General features: G+C 36.2%; 1 protein-coding gene across 6 annotated transcripts; it reads left to right on the forward strand.

The window, feature by feature from the left end:
* The first annotated feature begins 14,779 nt into the window (after positions 1 to 14,779).
* On the forward strand, positions 14,780 to 21,209 carry LOC131164710 (myb family transcription factor PHL11). 6 transcript variants are annotated; one of them, XM_058122124.1, is made up of 7 exons: positions 14,786 to 14,881; positions 15,019 to 15,264; positions 15,826 to 15,902; positions 16,854 to 16,917; positions 17,175 to 17,250; positions 20,454 to 20,523; positions 20,630 to 21,209. In XM_058122124.1, the coding sequence occupies exons 2-7, from the start codon at positions 15,111 to 15,113 to the stop codon at positions 21,041 to 21,043; spliced, it is 855 nt and encodes a 284-aa protein (XP_057978107.1). In that variant the 5' UTR covers positions 14,786 to 14,881; positions 15,019 to 15,110; the 3' UTR covers positions 21,044 to 21,209. The 6 variants fall into 6 exon arrangements, with proteins under 6 accessions (XP_057978102.1, XP_057978107.1, XP_057978104.1 ...); XM_058122121.1 differs by having other exon boundaries at positions 14,789 to 14,881; positions 17,169 to 17,250; XM_058122119.1 differs by having other exon boundaries at positions 14,780 to 15,264; positions 17,169 to 17,250.
* The last annotated feature ends 823 nt before the right edge of the window (positions 21,210 to 22,032 follow it).

The raw sequence follows: 22,032 nt of genomic DNA on the forward strand, positions 1-22,032 counted from the left end.
AGCCATTTGAGCTCCAAATTTTCTAACAACTTGGGAAACTCTCTAAGGAAACTCTTACAACAAGGAAACTTGTTTGGAAGCCTATAAATACATGGTTTTTGTAAATCAAAAATATACCAAGCATTGAAAATCTCTCAAGCTCTTTTGCTCTCAAAAGTCTCATCTTGATCAATCTCTTGAAATCTAAAAGTGCTGTGATTCTAATATTTTTGCTCATAAATTCCTGAAGATAGATTACTGATTTCTTATCTGGAGAAAAGGAATTTGGTGAAATCCTTGTTAAGCTTCAAAAGTGTATTTCTTTCTTGATATTTATCTTTTGAAGTACAGAGTTTCAATTTGTACTAACCTGCTCTTTGTGTGAGCATCTCTTGTACACCAGCTTTTCGATATCTCTCTTGTAGATTTGGACGATTCTAGGCTGTTGGATCGTTGACCAAACAAGGGTATATTGTTTGTAGAAGGCGGGCTCTAGCCTTAGCCAAGGAGTGATTGCAAACAAGCGTTGTTCCACTTGGTAACAAAACTGCTATAGTGGAACCCTTCAGTATTTTGCCAAGGGTGAGGACGTAGGCTGTGTTGAAGCCGAACCTCGTAAAAACTTTGTGTTTTTCTCTCTTGTTTACTCTCTATTTTATGTGCAATCTGTTGTTGTGTGATTTAAAGTGTAGGTTGCAGGTTCTAAAGTGAGAAAGAAACAAAGACTCTTGATATTTAGAAAGTATGTTTTGATTAACCGTTTGCGGAGACCCAAAAGGGAGTACGTTGGTTAATCTGTGGAAATCTTGATCAAGAGAAGTGCATAAGAAGAGATTATCTAAAGGAGGTTGTGAACATCTATAAGGAAATTGATAAAAGTACTAAGACTCTTGCTTAAGTGGTTGAATTGTTTATGTTTAATTGATTGCCTTGTGAATTTAAATTTTAGTATTTTTAAGTGTGATTATTAGTTATTCATTGTGTTTATTTCTTGGTGTCATAAGCAAAGCTTAAAAATATTAAAATTAAAAAGAATCCAATTCACCCCCCTCTTCGGAAGCTATTCCTAATTTCACTTAATTTTCTTAGAGATCCTTTGTATAGTCTCGGGTCCTAAAATTCATCGTTCGCCAACCTCATCCCAATATAATGGGGATCGGATCTTTTGACCATATAACGCTTCATACGGTGCCATCTCTATGCTGGACTGATAACTGCTGTTATAGGCAAACTCAACTAACGACAGATATTGAATCCAACTTCCTTGGAAATCTAGTACACAAGCTCTCAACATATCCTCCAATATCTGAATGGTTCTCTCCGATTGTCCATCAGTTTGAGGATGAAATGTAATGCTAAAAGTAAGTCATGATCTTAAGGCTCTTTGCAAACTCTTCCAGAATTGTGATATGAATCGTGGATCTCAATCTGATACGATAGACACGGGCACGCCATGTAGTCTAACTATCTCTTGAATATATAACTCTGCAAGCTTGGTCATAAAGTAGTTAACTTTGATTGGAATAAATCGAACGATCTTCGTTAGATGATCAACAACCACCCAGATGGCGTTCTGTCCATGGAGTGCTGGAGGTAGCCCAATTACAAAATCCATGGAGATGTGCTCCCATTTCCACTCAGGAATATGGAGTGGTTGCAGTGGTCCTGCTGGTCTCTGATGCTCAGCCTTTACTTGCTGACAAGTAAGACACTATTCCACAAATTGTGCAATCTCCCTCTTCATGTTATTCCACCAACAAGACTCTCTAAAGTCCCGATACATCTTCGTGCTTCCCGGATGCACTATATAAAGAGATCGATGAGCTTCTTCCAAGATTGTTCTTTTGATATCTTTGTCATTGGGCACACACAATCTAGTTTGGAATCTCAAAACTCTATCGTCAGAGATGTTAAAATCTCCCTTCAGTCCACTCTGTACCTTACCTATAATCTTCACTAGCTCTACATCTTCCATTTGTGCAGCCTTAATCTTTTCCGGTAAGGTCTGTTGGATTACCAGATTAACAATGAGAGCTTGATGATTTCCTTCTACTATTTCCACACCAAATCTTTCTAGGTCCATCATGATTTGATGTTGGGTCACCATTGCTGAGACTGACGCATTCATTGACTTTTGACTTAATGCATCTACTACCACGTTGGCTTTTCCTAGGTGATAGTTGATGGTGTAATCATAATCTTTGATTAATTCTAACCATATTATTTGTCTCATGTTTAATTCCTTTTGCATGAAAAAGTATTTGAGACTTTTATGGTCTGTAAAAATCTCACACCTTTCACCATAGAGATAGTGTCTCCAAATCTTTAGTGCGAATACCAGAGCTGCCAGTTCCAAATCATGTGTTGGATAATTCTTCTCATACTCCTTGAGTTGTTGAGAAGCATAAGCAATGACCTTCCCCTGTTGCATTAATACACACTCGAGCCCTTTTCGAGATGTATCACTGTAGATCACAAAATCATCTTCTCCTGATGGAATTGTCAACACCAGGGCAGTGATGAGTCGTTGCTTTAATTCTTGAAAGCTTTTTTTACATTCATCAATCCACTTATACTTCACATTCTTTCTTGTCAATCTCGTTAGAGGACCAGATATTTTAGAAAACTCTTTCACAAATCGACGATAATATCCTGCCAGACCTAAGAAACTCCTATCTCATGAATATTCTTCGGTCTCGCCCAATCCACTACTGCCTCTATTTTACTTAGGTCCATAGAAATACCATCCTTAGATATCACTTGCCCTAAGAATGCAACTCTTTCTAGCCATAACTCACATTTCTTAAGTTTGGCATAGAGTTTTTTTTCTCTTAGTACTTTGAGTACTAGCCTCAAATGATTCTCATGTTCCTGGGGGCTTTTGAATAAATCAAAATATCATCAATGAAGACCACCACAAATTGATCTAGATATTCACAAAAGACCCTATTCATAAGGTCTATAAAGGCATTAGGAGCATTGGTCAGTCTAAATGGCATGACTAGGAATTCATAATGACCATATCTCGTTTAGAATGCAGTCTTTGGAACATCTTCTGATTTGATTTTCACTTGATGGTACCCTAATTGGAGGTCAATTTTAGAGAAGACTTGTGTTCCTTGGAGTTGATCAAACAAGTCATCTATGCGAGGTATTGGGTACTTGTTCTTAATGGTCACTTTATTTATTTCCCGATAATCAATACACATTCTCATCGATCCATCTTTCTTTTTAACGAATAGTACCAATGCTCCCCATGGTGACATGCTGGGTCTGATTAATCCTTTGTCCAACAATTCTTGTAATTGTTCCTTCAGTTCTTTCAATTTCTACCGATGCCATTTTGTATGGAGCTTTAGATATCGGTGTCGTCCCTAGTAGTTGGTCAATAACAAACTCAATTTCTCGATTAGGAGGTAGCCCAGGTAAATCCTTAGGGAATACATCCGAGAATTCTCTTATCGTTGGGATATCCTTGAGCTTCAATTCTTCCTTTGGTGCCTCCACCATGCATGCTAGGTAAACTTGACATCCATTCAAGAGTAATCTCTTTTCCTGGATAGCTGACAATATTTGTGGTGAAGGGCATACACGAGTTCCATTGAACTTGTATTCTTGCTCTCCAGGAGGTCTAAATACCACCTCCTTATTATAGCAATTTATACTAGTATAGCTAGAAGCTAGCCAGTCCATCCCAAGAATTACGTCATACCCGTGCATACTAAATACTACCAAGTTAGCCGGTAGTATTATTTCCTCAACACAAATTGGGTAACCTTTAAGTATTTTTCTACATACTACCGAGGTTCTCGTTGGTGTAACCACAGATAACTCAGTTTCTAATGGTTGAGTTTCTACCCCACATATTTTAACATAAGTTGTAGATATAAAGGAATGTGTGGCTCCAGAATCAAATAATACTACTGCTTTCTTGGAGAATATGGGAATAATACCTGTCACCACATCATTAGTATTTTCGGCATCTCCTGGAGTGAGGGCATAGACACATGCCCGAGTGGTGTTTCCTGTTGATTGTTGTTTTGAGGTGCCTGGTTGCCTCCTCTTTGTTGATTTAGGTCGTAGTTGTTTTGCGGGCATTCTCGTTGCATGTGATCAAGTTTACCACACCGATAACAGACCCCTAATCCCGCCTGACACTCATCCCCATGTAGTTTGTTGCATTTTGGACAAAGGGGTGCTTTGTGCATTATTTGGATTTCTCACTGCTTGTCCTTGCCCCACATTATTGTTCTTGTTGTTGTTGCTCATTTTCCAAGATCCTTGATTTCTACTAGAGTGAAACCCTTATGGCATGGGCCTCTTTCTCTGGTTAAATATTTCTGCACTCTTTTGTAGACTTTCTTCTTCCTTTGTTGCTTTGGGAGAAGTTTTTGAGCTCGAATACTGTTACCATTTCATAAATCCTTGAGTTCAAGCCTTCTTCAAATTTTTGAGCTTTCTTTGATTCGTCCGGAACCAAATATGAAGCAAAATGGGATAATTCAATGAATTTTGCTGCATATTGTTGTACTTTCATATTTCCCTATTTCAACTCCAAAAATTCCCTAGCCTTAGCATCTTTAGTGGTTTTGGGAAAAATTCGTTCAAAGAAAACTTGCTTAAAACGCTCCCACGTAAGGATTGTTGGATTTGGTCATTCCTCTAGGAGTAATTTTTTTTAGTTCCACCAGCGTTTGGCCTTACCAGTCATTTTATAGGCAGCATATAACACCTTTTGTTCATCCATGCAATGAAGGACTTGTAGTATTTCTTCCATTGATTGCACCCAATCTTTTGCAGCAATTGGATCAACTTTACCCTAAAAATTCGGAGGGTGCATTCGATTGAATTGTTCCACCATACAACCTTCATGGGTTGGTGGACCATTTTGTTCCTTGGAGTTCCGCAGAAGCTCCGCCATGACTTGTGTCATATCATGTAATACCGTAGTAGCATTGATTTCTTCTCCATTGTAAGTCCCCATATTATTCTCATTTCTTTCAATACTCACGTTGTACCTCGGGTCCATTTTGAAGGAAGGGACTAGAGTTATTTTAAAATCATAATCTTATCTTTAAAGTTTAATCAAAGTTATAGGTAAAAAAAAAACACCCTAGTTTACCCGATCTTACCCACATCATGGTTTATGCTTATGCTCTGGTAAAATTATTTCTTAAAGTCTACAGAACCTACAACCTATTGCTCTGATACCAAATGTAATACCTCAACCCCGAAGGGTCTAGGATATTTACTTTTTACTATTAATTTATAGCGGAAGTAAATAAACTCAATTATTATTAAACTAGAGCGCTAATTATCCATATTACAATCATTTATTTCAAAAGAAAAAAAATTACATAAACATAAATATCTGGTATCATACTAATATTTCTAATCAAGTTTTATTTTTTCTATTCTATTCCCACTTGTATGCTTGCTATCTCTGATTTTCGATATGTCCTTCAGAGTTATCTGAAATATAAAAATATGATTGGGGTGAGATGACACTCAGTAAGTAAATAAGATTATTATTAGTGTGTGGCCAAAATGAGCTTTTTAAAAATTTCGTAAAACAATATTTAATACTATGACTTCAAAAATGCTTCTAAAATAAATGTAAATTTAAAAATTTCTGCGTAAAACTTTTACCATCAATTATAACAGTAACATTTAATAACCATATACTGTGATTGTTAAATTTAACTTTTAACTTTAAAATTGTAATATATATATATATATATATATATATATATATATATATATATACTTTTCCTTATACGTTTCCTTTAGATCATCATTTAGGCACAAGAATGACCCTTTTCATATAAACATATACTTTTCCTTCAAATCATCAATAACTTTGTACACGTAATTAAATATGTATAAACGTATATTGTAAAAACCACCCTTAGACCTGTTAGTCGTAAGTCATGTTTACCCCTAGACTGGGTTGTGCGGTCCGAAGACTAGACTTAGCTGGTTGGGCAACCGAACTAAATCATTGTACGTAAACATTAAGTGAGATTTTCCTTATTAAGTCATGGTTCAGAACCAGGTGTGCACTCAAGAGAAGTTCACTAAGATAAATAACCACTCTGTAAATAGTGTGGGTGCACTCTGATCTGTTTAAAATTTAAGTTGCGGTACTGAACATCTGTAACTTTGAACTTTTGTTGCCATAAGGGGTTTTAAAATCATCTTATTATAATTTATGCAATTTAAAATAATAGCATGAAAATCTCATCTTTACTTATATTTTCATAAAACATGCAACGTAAAAATAAACTCATGCCACACAATTTTTGTATTAAAAATATTTATTTATTTATTTATTTTAATAGAAAGAAATGCTGAAAATTTACCTGAGGGGATTAGAACATTTCTTAACCCAAAATAAATGCAAACATATTAAAGATAGAACTGGTATAATTAAATATGCGTAAAATAAACTCATGAAAATTTTGTGGAACTAACATAATTGAAATTTACTTATAAAATAAATTGGGGTATGAATTTTAAATAATAAAAAAACTAACATAATTAAATTTACTTACCTCTTCTTTTACCTGGTGCTACGAACACAATAAAAATATTTAAGAAATGAGATCGAAAAGAGTGGGTGAGTGAGAATTTACTAAAAAATTCTCTCTCCACCGCTAATTCTTTCACTCACTAATCCTTATCTTCTTTTGAAAATTTTTGTGAAAAATGAAGGTTGGAAGCTTCCTATTTATAGGAAAATTTTGGGGAAGAAGTGGAATTTGTAAAAGTGTAGGGAGATGAGTGAAATTATAATTTTTTTTTAAAATTAAAGAATGAGCAAGGGATGAGCTAGGTATGAGTTGAGTATGGGATAGGGATGAAGGTCATGTAGTAGTGTTCTCCTATTTAATTAATTAATTAATTTTTTTATATTTTTTAAATTATTATTATTATTATTATTATTATTATTATTATTATTATTATTATTTTTAAACCATGTTTTAGTTTTTTTTTTAATTAAATTCGAATTTTGAAAACTCATGTGAGCCCCACATAGTCTTGTGGGTCCCACACAACTTCGAGATCCAAGTGGGTCCTACGTAACTCACATAGTTTTCATACAATTTTATGAGCCCTACATAGCTTCAAGACTCATGTGGACCCTCACACGACTTTAGGACTTATGTGGGCTCCACACGATCTTGTGGACCCCGCATAGAATACCTATATTATTATTATTATTATTATTATTATTATTATTATTATTATTATTATTTTATTATATATTTCTACAAATTTTGCGAGTTAAAACATTATTTTATGTACTTATTTTTGTATACAAATAATGTCTACCTTGTTTTATCCAATGAAATTTCATTTTGACTAGGCCGACCTCCAAGGAGCGACTGAGCTGCAATGGTCTCTGAGCACTCGCTTAGACAAGGTCTTTCTTAGGCATCAAACATGAAATCAAGGATCCTAATAGAGAAACACTTTCGTTTTGATACTAACTAAATGACCATTATTATTATTCTACTTTGTTTTTTTTTGCGTTATTACATGCACTATCAATTACCACCCAGGGAAGACACACGTGGTAGCTGATGCTTTGAGCAGGAAGTATGTGGGACCAGCGTTGGCAGCTATAGAGATCTAGTATCCGATCATGATCGGTCTAAAGAGACGTGGCATATAGTTGGTTGAAAGTGGCTTCAAGTATGTATTACCAGTTTAGTGGTACAACCTACTCTACAGGAAAGAATTAAAGTTGCTTAGAAGAAAGACCTAGAGTTAGTAGAGGTATATTGGTTACAGTGCAAAATGGTCAAGGGGAGGAATTCTGTTTGTTAGATGACGAAACTTTGCAGTTCCATTTCAGGTTATGTGTTCCTACCGATGCTGATATCAAGAAGACCATTTTAGAGGAGGCTCACAGATTTTTGTACACAATTCATCCTGACAGCACGAAAATGTATAGGGATCTGTGGGAGTTGTATTGGTGGAGTAGTATGGAGAAGGAGATTGCCGAGTATGTAGTCCATTGTTTGATGTGCTAGTAGGTAAAAGCTGAGCACCAGAGACCGGTAGGTTAGTTGCAGCTGCTATTTATCCTAGAGTGGAAGTGGGATCATATATCCATGGACTTTGTTGTAAGGCTGTCATTGACATCACATGGCCAAAATGCGATTTGGTTGATTGTAGATTGGTTGACTAAGACCGCCCATTTCCTACCTATAAAGATCAACTATTCCTTTAACCATTTAGCAGAGATTTATATTCAGGAGATAGTCCGTTCTTATGGAGTGCTAGTATATATTGTATCAGATCGAGACCTGCGTTTCACGTCACATTTTTTGAGGAGCTTGCAAGAGGCTCTAGGGTCTCAGTTATCTTTCAACACGGCATTCCATCCTCAGACAGATGGGCAGAATAAGAGTATGATATATATATATTAGAAGATATGCTTCGAGCATGCGTACTAGATTTTGGGGGTAGTTGGATTCAGTTCATGCCGTTGGTAGAGTTTGCGTATAATAACAGTTATCAGGCCAGCATTGGTATGAAACCATTTGAGGAACTGTACGGTAGAAGATGTCATTCTCTGTTATATTGGGATAAGAATGGTGAGCGGCGAGTTATGGGACCAGAGCTAGTATAGCAAGCGTATGATAAGGTTTGTCTCATTGAAAATAGAATCAGTGCAGCTTAGAGCCGACATAAGAGTTATACCCATAATCGTTGTAGGAAATTATAATTTGATATTGGTGATCATGTATTTTTGAAGATAGCTCCATTAAAAGGGATTATGAGGTTTGGAAGGAAGGGTAAACTTAGCCTTAGGTTTATCGGTCCATTCTAGATTCTAGAGAAAGTGGGGTCGGTTGCCTACATGTTAGTTTTTCCACTTGTGTTGTCTAGGATTCACGACGTATTACACATTTCCATGTTAAGGAAATACGTCCCAGACCCTTCTCACGTAATCAGTTATGGTGAATTAGGGCTTAGTGATTCACTAGTGTATGAGGAGGTGCCAGTACAGATTATGGATAGGAAAGAACAAAAATTACGTAATAAGAAGATTCCTCTGGTGAAAGTCTTATGGAGAAATCATGCAATAGAAGAAACTTCTTAGGAGCTCGAGGAACAAATAAGACAGAAATATCCGCAATTGTTTCAAGAGGATTAGTTATAACCAGGTAAAATGTAAGTAGTTGGGTAATGTTTCTTTTGCAGGTACATGTAATAGTTTGGTTAGTGAGTAGCCTTTTAGTTTTGGGAGAATTTTATTTTGTATATGTAATCTCCCAAAACTTGGAATGTAACCACAGTATTCCTCCGCCATAAGTGAGGGTAAGTAATAAAATAAGTAGACCATTTTACTTTTAAAGGATGATGAATCATATGAATAGCAAATTTTGAGGACGAAATTTTATAAAGAGTGGAGAATGTAGTGACCCAGAGAAATTATAGTATTTAAATAATAAAAGAAGGGGGAAAAGGAAAAATGTAACAGGGCCTCGTCGACGAACATAGGGGTTCGTCGACGAGAACATATGAGGGGCTCATCGACGAGAAAATACCGAGAGACTATTTTCCTAACTTTGAAATTCATCGACGAGAAACAAACGTTGGTCGACGAACTTCCTTCGTGACCTCGTAGACAAAGGCCAATGTATAAATAGCACTAAACTCGATTTTTCAACATATTTTCATGTGAAATACCCTATTCTCTCTCTTTCCTTTTGGCTTCCACCCTTTCTCTCTAAGTTTCTAGGCCAGATTCTCGCCAGTTCGACGATCTGAGACCACCACGACACTCCTGGGAGAGTTATCTTCAAATCTACTAGAGTAGATCGTGGGTGGGGCTAGCTTGAATTCCATCCCAGATTCGGGGTAAGACTTTTCATTCAGTATTTGACTTTCCTACAGTTATAGAAAATGTAGTAGTCAAAGAAATATTGAATTTCTGTTCTGGGACATGTGGTTTTTCAGTGTGTTGAACGGGGAACCCTGCAAGTGCAAGACTGATTATCTTAGGGGCTTTTTAGGAATCAAGTAAGGGGATAAATTAAGCTAATTGTTTTTATGAAAATATATGTATATTCTTACAACATTTAATTTTAGGAAAATAAATAGATATTAGCATTATGTTTGGGAAAATACTGCTATAAATGATGATATGTTTTAAATATATGTAATACCCATTTTGTGTGACATGAGTAAAATTTATTATGAATTACTGTTTTTGGGAAAATGCTGAAGGGCCGAGAATTTAATCTGATAAGTAATACGGCGTATGGGCCGTGAATGGTAAAATATGAAATGCCGGCATACGGGCCGATAATTTTTACATTATATATATGCAAAGTGATATGATGATATTAATTTGACAATTATTATAATGAAATAGCCATGTATCACTGTTTGAATATATGTTATATGTTATTAGAACCTGATTGGCTTGGTTTAGGCTCCCACGAGCATGGTACCTTAGCTTTGTGATCATTATCATTATGATATTAGTGTTATTGATGTCGTTCGAGGGTATTGGTAAGACACAACCCAGTCATGTATTGGTAAGACATGACACCAGTCAGCTAACCTTCTAGGGTTGTTTTTGTATTATTATCATATGAGATGAATTATGTTTATGGAAATCCAGTGTGTTCTATCATGATATGATTATATATGTTTTTCCCAGATATGATGCAGACAGTTTCACTAAAAATGTTTATATTATGTTCTATGTATAACATAGGAATACTCATGTTGCCACACACTGGTATTAGTTTATTTTCCCTTACTGAGAGGTGTCTAACCCCAAATTATATGAACATTTCAGGAGCCCCAGATTGTTGAGCGGATAAAGCTCCGCAACACTAGAGTTCATTAGTTATGCCTTATCTGAAGGGTAAGTACTTGCTAGGTTCAGATAAATTTTGGGTGACGACCCTAGGACTGGTTTTGACTGTTTTGGGATGTATATGATGAATGTGGTGCACTCTAGTATTGTGTTGAATGGTAATATGGATGTATATAATTTTATGTTTCCTGCTGCTTAGGCTTCCGTATTGTATTTCTAATGTATCCCTGGTACCCAAGGGTTCAGGTTGATTATAATCTGCTGGGTTTATTATATCGGTTTGTATTATAAAAAAAGAAAAAGAAAAAAGAAAATGGTAAAATAAGCAGGTCATTACAATTGGCCTATGACCTAGGGTTTCATCACAACCAGAGAACTAAAGATTTGGCTAATCATGCTGCATGAAATTAAAGACAAGGTATTGAAAGATGGAATTGAAAGCATACTTTTATTGAAACTCAGAATTGAATTACAAAGCAAGAACTGAAATTGCACTTGAAATTAGACAAAGCAGTAAATTGACAATTAAATGAAATCTAATCTAAATGGCACCAATCATACTTGAGGTTTGTCACAGGACCTTCGAAGAACCAAAAGGGAACCACAATTGCAACTTACAACTTGGAATTGAAACAAAGCAATGAACTGACAGTTGAAATTAAATCTACTCTAAATGGCACCCAACGACACTCAAGGTCCGTCACTAACCAAAAAGGAGCCAAAAGGGAACCCTAATAACCTATTGGATGTTTGATTTTATACCCAAAAGGGTTTACACATGATTGAATTCAAATCAGGAAAGTTTCTCTAAAAATCTCACTCAGCAGTTTCTGAATTTGATCACAGTCAACATAGTCGCACCATGGACTTCTCCTAGTTGTGCCCTAGTCGAGCCACTCTAGAAAATCTTCACTTAATTCTTGTTCAAGTGTTGGCTTCCTCGACTTGTTTGCACCTTCAAGGCATCTCGGTCACTCCATGGTTGAAACATTCTGTGACTCTTCTTGTAAATCAGCACTTTGGAGTCTTCTGGTCATTACTTGGCCACCCCTTATGATTGCTGGTCGTGCCACATGGTCGAACAGGTACATGCTGCTTTGGATGGAACAAGGCCTTGGAGACCTGATCGAGCACTTGGTCAAGCCTTTTGCTTCCCAATTGCTTCCTTGGCTTCTTGCATTACTTAACTCCTTAGTTTAAGCTCCAATTTCCCGAAACATGAAACAAACCACGTGTAACTCCAAACTACGATAAAATGAGATAATAACAAAGTAAATGAGAACAAAGCATAGGTAAATGGGGGCCTAAAATAGTACATTTTAGGAACACATCACTACATGATTCTAATTGTCATATTTTGATGATTACAACCCAGTAGTGGTTCTAAGTCACTAACCATTGCATATTAAGTTATGATAGGAACAAGTGGTAGAATCATGAAGACACAAGTTAAAATGTGAAGATCAAGTAGACACTCACATGAAAGATCTTAAGCATATCCAATGGATCAAGTGTGAATTCATATGTAATGGGGAGTATTTGAGGTAGAATTGTTGTAACTCTGTTAAACTGTTTCACGCAAGCTTATTGAACAAGAGTTGAACAATTTGCATATGCATACTAGTCTATACAATATATAAGATATTACTCATAATTTGAATGAAAAATGTATCTTTCATAGTTTTTACACTTTGAATTTTTCAAAGTCAAAACCATGATTTATATGATGAAAAAGTCGCATATCCTAAACTCAATTTTGTTTATTAATGGAAAAAGATTAAATGGTTTAAGTGTAGTACACTTTAATATACTTGGTCCCAATTGGGCTAAGATCATTTTTATATTCCTAAAATACAAGAAAATCAAAGATTTGAAGAAATATGGAAAATTGTCGCCAATTTTCCATGGGTGCATTAATGGTTTCAGGTAGAAGCTAATTAGGAAAATAGCTTGAAGAAAACCGTCCACAGTTTGAGGAAATCATCGATGGTTTGGTGGAAACTGTCTACAATTTTAGGAACCGTCGACAGTTTGGTAGAAACCATCCATGGTTTTGTGAAACCAATGATAGTTTGTGTTGGGATTTAAGACCCAACGGGCTATAAATGGCTAGTTTTCTATGTCTAATGGCCATAAAAGGCTAGTACACAATTTTGCCTATAAATACAAGGCTTCCAACTTGTTCTATAATTAATCTTTAGTACTTCACATTTAGTGAATATTAATTTAAAGTACATTACATCTTAGTTCATAAAACTAGTGCTCACTATCTCTCTTGCTCTGTAAACTTGTGTGTGATTCAATACTTGAGAGATTAATGTGAGGATTTCTTTGAGTTGTAATTAGCTCATTTAAGGAACATCATCCATGTTAATAGTACCTTTTTTATCTTCTTCAGATTGTAAAGGGTTCTTGGTGAACCTTACTTGAAAGCTCTTTGTGAGCAAGAAAAGATTTGTTCCCTTAGTGGTGTAAAGACTTCTCTGTCCTTAAGGAGTACATATAGTGGATTTGGAATTCTTGAGTGTGTCTTAAGGCGTGGACGTAGGTAAGGGGTCGAACCACGTTAATATCGTTTGTTAAGCTCCTCTTCCCTATGCTCTTTTATTTACATTTTTTGCATGATTTATTTTATATATTGTGATATAATCATTTGTATATTGAAAAATTTTTTATTTTGTAAAGAAAAGCAATAATCTGCAAAAGATTCTATTCATCCCCCTCCACACCCCTTGTAGACTCCACTCTAGGGATAACAGAAGTTGTTTTATTTGGAGGTCTACACAAACTAAAACAAGAATAGAAATATTACATTTTTATTATACCGTTTATTTAGATAATTTTGAAATTTTTAATAAAATTTGATATTACTTTTCAAGAATGATTGTGTCACACCAAACATAAGATTATTATATTTTTAGGGATTTAATATTACTGTAACTAATGAATCAAATGCAGGAATTCGATTACTAAAATATAAGATTCCAATAATTAAAAACTTTATTGGAATATGATATTTAGTGAACCGAACACCCATTATAATGTCTAATCTCAATAAACATACAAAAAAAATAATTTGAAAAATAATAAAGTAATATTAGTGAGGAAAATTTTAGATTATTATAATAAAAGAAAAATATATTACTTGTCACACCAACCGTATTGATTAACAACTAGTCTAATCTAAAATTTTGTTGTGTTGTCTCAAATAATTTTATTAGATAACCTAGTAGAAATTAGACTGAAAAGTCTGAATGTATTCGTACGATATATTCTAGCTACATTACGAGTCTACCATTTTCCACATGTTAATACCAAGTTAAAAGTTTTGAGAAAATCTAATCCTCCTAAAACGTCCAAGAGCTCAAAGCAAGTATGGTTTAGCACTTTTAATTATTATTATTATAACTTTTCTTTTGGCCTTTTTGAATGGGATACATCAAAAAACGAATAATATCCAATAGGAAGATGATGATCAATGAAAGGAAAATGTTAATGCTTAGCCGGCGAAGGAAAGGGGGCCCCACCTCCCCCACCCCTTTACACAGGGAGGGAATATTCCTTCGTCACGTCGGAGGCCCCCGTCGTTCGCGGGAAAATGGAAACGTGCCCTTCTGTGTAATCTGGACCACCCATCAAAACTCAAATGTGGGCCCCAGGCCCATTTGCACCTATCGTTCACAACTTCTGCTCTTCATGTACACGTGGCACGTGACCTTCGAATAATCTCGTGGCCCACTTGCCGGCGAATATTCCACGCTGGCGTACACGTGTCACTCCGTCGTTCATCGCCAGGCGATTACGCTAACTTTCCAATCGGGCTTCCCGCCGTCCGATCGCCCTACAACTCCAGGATTGACTTACGGGGAGTGATCCAACGGTGCAAACGGGAGAATCTCGGAGGCGGTCGTACTCGCGAGGCGTGCATATCGTCTTGTCCATCAATGATTACTCAGATTCGTCGCCGAGCTTTGCTCTACATGTTTCAATGGTTGCCCCGTCGGTCTCTTTCCCCACTTTTTCAACTCTGTTTTTTGGCTTTTGGGAATTCTCCAGGTAAACTTCTTCTATTCGTTCTTCTTCTTTCTTCTGTCTTGGTCGTTTTTTTCTTTTAATTCGATCTGAAAGGTAATGGGTACACGAAGTACTGGAGAAATCAAACTGCTCATTTGAAGAACTGGAATTCGCTGTAGGGAGGGTGTGAGTGTGTGAAGGAGAGTTTGTACAGAGAGAGGGCACAATTGGGGGAAGTGAGTTTGTTCATAGATTAACGTGAGCAGCGGCGATGGAGAGAATGTACGGCAGTGCGGGTGGTGGTGGTGGTTGTCCATACGAAAATGGGGTAGTGTTGAGCAGAGACCCAAAGCCACGGCTGAGGTGGACTGCTGATCTTCACGACCGCTTCGTTGACGCCGTCACCAAGCTTGGTGGCCCCGATAGTGAGTCCTTCCACCGGCCTCTTCTCTCCCCCCCTCCAAATTTCATTTGTAAAACATGTAACATTTGCCCTTTTTCTTAAGAAGAGAAATTCCCATTTCTTGGTGGAATTTGTGCTTAGGTTTTTAACTCCTGCTTTTTCGAATAAAATTGAGTTGGAGTGTACCATTTTTCTATATTGAATTGTCAATTATGCTTTGCAAACATTTGAGGGTATGTTCATCTGAACAGAGTCTTCAACTCAAAACTTGAAATCAGGTCGACTGAGTTAATTGCAGCTAGCACCATATGCTAGAATCTTATTTCCATTTTTTTTTTTCCTTGGAAAAAGATGCTTCAAAAGACTCATGATTTTCCGTTGAATTTGTAAGAGCGATTCCTCATATTCAAACGTCGTATTTTCGTATCATCACTAGGCCAGCGGAAATTGTTTAATCTATTGATGTATTTCCACATTTTGGTGATCGTTACTGCATTGGTACCTACTGGATTTTCCTGCACATACATTTCTGCTTGTGTTCCTCACGCAACTAACTCAATTTGAAGACGGTTTTCTTCCCCAGAAGCAACTCCCAAATCGGTGCTAAGGGTGATGGGCTTGAAGGGCTTGACTTTATACCATTTAAAGAGCCATTTGCAGGTATATAAATGTTCTGCTTTTCTTATATGTCATTCTCATTTCTTTATCATGTGGGTTGCTTTGGCTCCGAATCCTCTGCATTTTTTCGGAGGAGGGGTCGAGAGGGTGCATAGCATTGGTACTTTGCTCCCCTCATCATCTGACACTGCTAAAATGAAAGATAAATGGCGACATTCAATGTATTTGTATTTAAGCAGTTAACAATAAGTTGAACAGAATTTGTCTTCCCATACACCTGAATTAATATAATCGGCAAACCAAATGCAATGAATGTGGAAATTTGGTGCCAATATGATCATCTAATGAAATATTATCATTTGAGATAAATAAGTATGGTAAGCTGCAAAGCTGCTAACTCTTGTTTCATATGGCTCTCTCTCTCTCTCTCTCTCTTTCTCACAATTTTTGAAACCCTAACTGCAAGGATTTGTGGTTGCTACCTTGCTGAGAATATGAATTCAAAGGTCACATTTGGTTTATGGAATATCTCTAAAATAATATGATGGAATATTGAAGCTCAAGGGGCAAAACGACAGTAATTTTAATATGGACTTGTGATTTGCACCTTGGCTGAAAATAGATGTCCCATAAAGTAGGTGTTTCCTTCCACGTGAATTTGTAAAATTTGTAAACATATAGTCTATCTATTTGTTTAAATGCAGTGTTTGTTTGGGAACAATGGTGATGGTGATTATGTCCTCTTGCAGTGTTAAGGACATGCCATGACATTTAACTTATATTTATCAATGGAGAGCGAGTGGGAGAGAGAGAGTTGCAGGAGAGGAATGGGATGCCTAATTGGGACTAAAATGGGGAGAAGCAGAAATGAGCTACAGTTTGAGTTTTTTCTATTAATTAATGCTGTTTAACATAATCTTTTTTCTGTTGATTAACTCTTTATTAGTTACTATCACCTACAAATACCATAATGCAAAAATGGTTCTTGTGCAGAAATATAGACTTGGACAGCAGGCTAGGAGACAAAATGCCATGGAACAAAACAAAGAGAACACTGGTTAGTCTGTATGCTCCCATTTTCAATTTTTTTTTTTTTTTAATTCACTTTCAACAGGTACAAAATGTTTTGGTTAAAAGGAAAAAGAGAGATTTAATTTTACAGTAAAGAGTTAATTTTTATGGTCAACTTTTTCATGTTTAATACCTTTGTAGTAATTTAATTTCCTATTTCCTTTTTATCCAATGTAATTTCTTGTTAAAAAATTGTGCATTTTAATTCCTCTTCATGTATGCATTACATGTTCGAAGTTTCAGGAAATCCATCCACACATTACCAACTGCATTCCTCTCGAACAAGGACTGATCCAGCGAGAGGGGATAGTGATAGTGGGTATGTGCTGCCTAACTAAGCAATGTGAATTTCTGTAGTATCTATATATCTTTTGAATAAATTTAGAATCATTTATGACTATTGAATTTAATTATGTGTTTAGTTTGAACTTTGAAATGGCTGGCCTATTCTTTGGACTGTCTCGTGTTTGTTGAAGGAATTGCCCTGTTAGATAAGATATTGTGATTCTTAACTTACCCTTGTTATATACTTGGTTGTCTGAATGTGAAATTTGGACAATAGCCTCACATGTTAACCTACCGGCTAGAGCCTTAGACAAAGCCTAGTATCAACATTGTATATATTGGATTGTTGTCCTATATATAAGTCTTGGAATATGCCTCAAGGTTCTACACACACCCATGGCAAACCAAAAAGAAAATAGAAGAAAGTGAGAAGAATACAACAATTTACATGACTGACTAGTGTGCCTACGCCCATGGAGCCCTTATGAATCCTCCACTATGCTGTTAAACAAAAACTGCTTTCAACCTTTGATTCTCTCTCTTTCTCTCTCTCTCCATATATATATTTATATATATTGCCCTGCCCATATCTCACTCGGTATATAACCCCTGTGAAAACCCCCAAATGCCCCACACACCTTGGAGTATATCAGAAGGTTTCCCGCTTAGAGGAATCAGGGTCCTTGGCTCTTCTGAATATCAATGATAAGTCAATTATATATTCTTAATACTAGAAGTTTCTGTGCTATTGATATATCAGTTTGTCTTTTAATCTTTTTGCCCGCTGCTATTTGGTTGCTCCTTTTGGAGAATTCCAATGAAGACAACCATCTTTGTGTCCCTTTAATGCTTGAGGAGAGTTGAGGAATGAGAGCTTTGCCTGGGGAGTTGCGTAGCGTTAGGATAAATTATTTATTCAATTCCAAGAATTTGAGACATAAGATGACTATGGTGATGAGAACATTATAATATAAAAGTCTTATTTTGTGCTGAAGGGAGATGGGAAACAAAATGGGAGGATAAGAAGCAAGAGAACTGTCACTGCTCTACAGGCGTTAAGAAGAGAGTCTGTCTATGATCAAAGTGGTTACAAGAATTGTGAACTGGAGAATAAAGCCAAGTCACTGAACTGTTGGTGCATTACCCTTGAAAATATAAAAAGCAAGAGAATGGTAAATGGAAGTATCATATAGTATCCATAAGAAACAAAAATCAAGCAGGAAAATGAATGAATATGTAATCAAATATAGGTCCAATCTAATCTATAAAGTATAGGATTTGGAAATGGTTTGACATTTTTATTTTTTATTTTTTATTTTCTTCTTAGTCAGATAAAATAAGCTCATTTCCTGTAAAGAAGTTACAACAGATGTGAAAACAGGAATAAAGTATCATCCCTACCAGGGCAAAACACCTACAAAAAACCATTACTAAATACTAAGACCCCAAAGGACAAAAAGGAAAATGAAGCTAACACAATGAAACATAGAGCCAAATAAACACAAGCACCCTAGGCCACCCATGATTTGTCAAACAAAAACTTCTTCTGACCTTCAAGCCCCAGTTAAAGTACTTGAAAGAACGAACCAAGCAGAAAGTTGAATAAAAGCAATGTTATGAATCCCATAACCATGTTCTCATAAATTTCTTGTGAATGATTCTGAACAAAGTCAGCTCTGATGTCCGCAAGTCATTAAATAAGAAGCTGATAGTGGTTTTTGAGATGACAGTGGCCCACAAATGGCTTAACCTTTAATATAAAATTATTATCAAGCATGGTATCAGAGCCATGGTTGCTAGGCCTGGGTTCTAATATTTTTGCTTGTGTTAATTGTTTGGTTGTCAAAAACTATCTTTTCCCTGTAATGGGTGTTATTTGTTGTTTTTTTTTTCTCTCCACGTGCAATTGGGTTTACTTGTGGGGGAGTGTTGATGCCTCACCAATCTAAAGTGGTAGTCTAATAGCTACAGCGGTGAAACTATAGTATCTCCCTGCGCCGTTGGATGAATAGTTCCGCCTCTGTAGCATCAATCTCACCTTCAGCCCTCACTGAAACTTTTAATCCTTTATTGAAGACAACACAGAATCAAACCAATGAATTGAACTGTCTCACAACTCTCTTACTGCTTCCAATCATGCCCTAGTTGTTTGGCTCCCTTGACTCCCTCAAAGGTCATACTCTTTTCCTCAAAACCTGATGATTGAGTTCCGTAGTCATGGAATTACCTTGCAAAGGACTGAAACTAAGTAACCAAACTTACTGACTGATATATCTGTGAACGTTCTGCATATATGCCCTTATGCTTTGGACATGCAGAGAGGGATTGTGCTGCAGAAGGCTCACTGTGAGCAGAGCAGACTGGAGAAGTTGGGACTTGAACACTGGTACTATAGCATAAATTTGGTCTCTGTTTAGGGATGTGACAGAAAGCCCCTCTGGGTACAAGCCCTTGGTGGAGTGACCCACATTAATATGCTCGCACAGGAGAAATTTTGTGGCCACAACTTGATGGCTGCTGAAAGCTCCTAAGTTTGCAGTGGGGCCATAGAATTTGAGCTTTGCATTTGGATTATACATATTTGAGAAAATACAATATGTCATTGTATTAGTTTTTCTTGATTTTTACATAATGTCAAATCCAAAGCTTGAACTCCATGCTGCCAAAATAGTGTACATGAATTCTAAATGCTTCAATGCACCCAGTTCATCTTGAAGTGCTATTTTTTCTTTCATTTCTTTTCTCTATCATAGCTGCAGTGAGGCAATTAAGAACATTGATTATAAACGTACTGGACAGAAAACCTCCAGAAAATGAGTGCTTGTATTGGCCTTATTAGCATTGAATTTATGGCATTGAAATTCTAATTTATTATCTATTTAAGTAATCTTCAGATTATGAGTTTAAGTAATCTTCAGATTATGAGTTTTCCAATTGGTGTATAGATATTAATTTTGTTTCTTCCTCCTTTCTATGAAATACAAATTGAAAACCATTTACATAATAGTGTTCTGTTTGAAATTTTAGAAACCTACAAATATTGCCAGTTACATTTAGATTTGTCTCTTCTAGTTCATTTTCTTTGGGCTGGTTGCACTGCCTCAGTTGAGAGTGTTAGTGCATGGCACACCCAAACTTTGCACCCAGAGGGTGAGGGCAATGTGGCACAAACACTTTCAGCTGTTGCAATATAAATTTGCACTGCTTCAGTACTCATGATTGTTTTATTTTAAACAGAGGAATCCCAATCACAGAGGCACTAAAATGCCAAATTGAGGTACAAAGAAGGTTAACTGAGCAATTAGAGGTATATTAGTATCACGTTCCAGTAGCTTTCCCCCAACTATTTTCTTCCCCCCAGTAGTTTACCGACAATGATCTTGGCTGTCACTGAATGATTTATGCTATTGTAGGTACAGAAAAAATTACAAATGAGAATTGAAGCTCAGGGAAAGTTCTTGCAAGCAATATTGGAGAGAGCCCAAAAGAGTCTTTTACTCAATATGAACTGCACGGTCAATATTGAAGTTGCCAGAACCCAATTAAGCAACTTCAATTTGACTTTATCAGATCTCGTGGAGAGCATGAATGATGGAGAAAGCAATCAAAAGATACTGCACAAGAGCTGTTTTAATGAAATGAACAAAGAGGAAAATGGTGGTGGTGTCCAATTTTACCCAGATGGAGAGGAGGGAGAAAAGAAAGATGTGAAGCTCAAAATTGAAGGAAGTTCTATACATTTGGATTTAAATACGAAAAGTAGCTTTGACTTCGCAGGTGTAAATGGAGCTGAAATGGAAGATAAAATGCTTGCATACAGGAGATAGAACTGGATGCATAAAGATTGTCTTCTTAGTCCTCTTTTAACTCTAAAATGAACTTTTCAAGCTAATTTGTCGCTTATGTATGTTGCATTTGGTTTTGTCAATAGTTAATTACATGTGAAACGCTATGTGAAAGTCAAGTGTTAAATATCTAATAGTTGCACCCCAATTTGACAGGATATATGGTGAGTAGTAACAGTAGTAACAATAGAATTGTCTTGAATATTTTCTTATAACATATTTCTTTCACTTTTGAGGCTAGGGTATAAATAAATGACTAGCATCTTTAAATAAGCTTAATCATAGTAATAATCCTAGCGGACCTTCATGAATACATTCACTATTGGGTGCTGAAGTTTAGGGGACTGAATGATCCCCAAAAACAAAAAATTTTGGTAGACTCAAAATTTTGGTAAGCGCACTTCTTTAATTAGAAATATTGCGATTCAATGCCCACCAATAAGCACCCGGTTCAAATACCAATTGCTGTGGCAAGCAACTAGAACCTGAAATCACTTGTTGATATTCGCAGATGCACAGCGAAAGCACGCTCACTCGCTCACTCATCAAACAAATAATTAATGCAAGCACTCAATGATGAACTATATGAACCTAACAATCACTCAATAATGATAATCAATGAAAGTAACAATCAAAACACAAGTATTTACGTGATTCGACAATTTACTCACAGTCACAGGAGCAACAACTATTTTCACTATCAATGAAGAAGCTTACAAGCTATGAAGCTTACTTGAAACTTAATTCCTTCTAGGGTTACATAATAATGTTCATATAACAATCTAATGCATACATAAGACCTATAGTTGATCTAAAACACTTCTATAGCAATCCTCCAAAGGAAATCCCTCTGATTAGCCCAATCTGTTGATTTCGTATTAAAAAATTTGTAACTTGTGCTTCCTAGAACCGTCGTCGAATTGGAGCAGAAACAAATACCCCATAGCTACTGTATGAAATCGTTGACTATT

The sequence above is a fragment of the Malania oleifera genome, chromosome 9 (assembly GCF_029873635.1).
Source record: "Malania oleifera isolate guangnan ecotype guangnan chromosome 9, ASM2987363v1, whole genome shotgun sequence".
Taxonomy (NCBI): Eukaryota; Viridiplantae; Streptophyta; class Magnoliopsida; order Santalales; family Ximeniaceae; genus Malania; species Malania oleifera.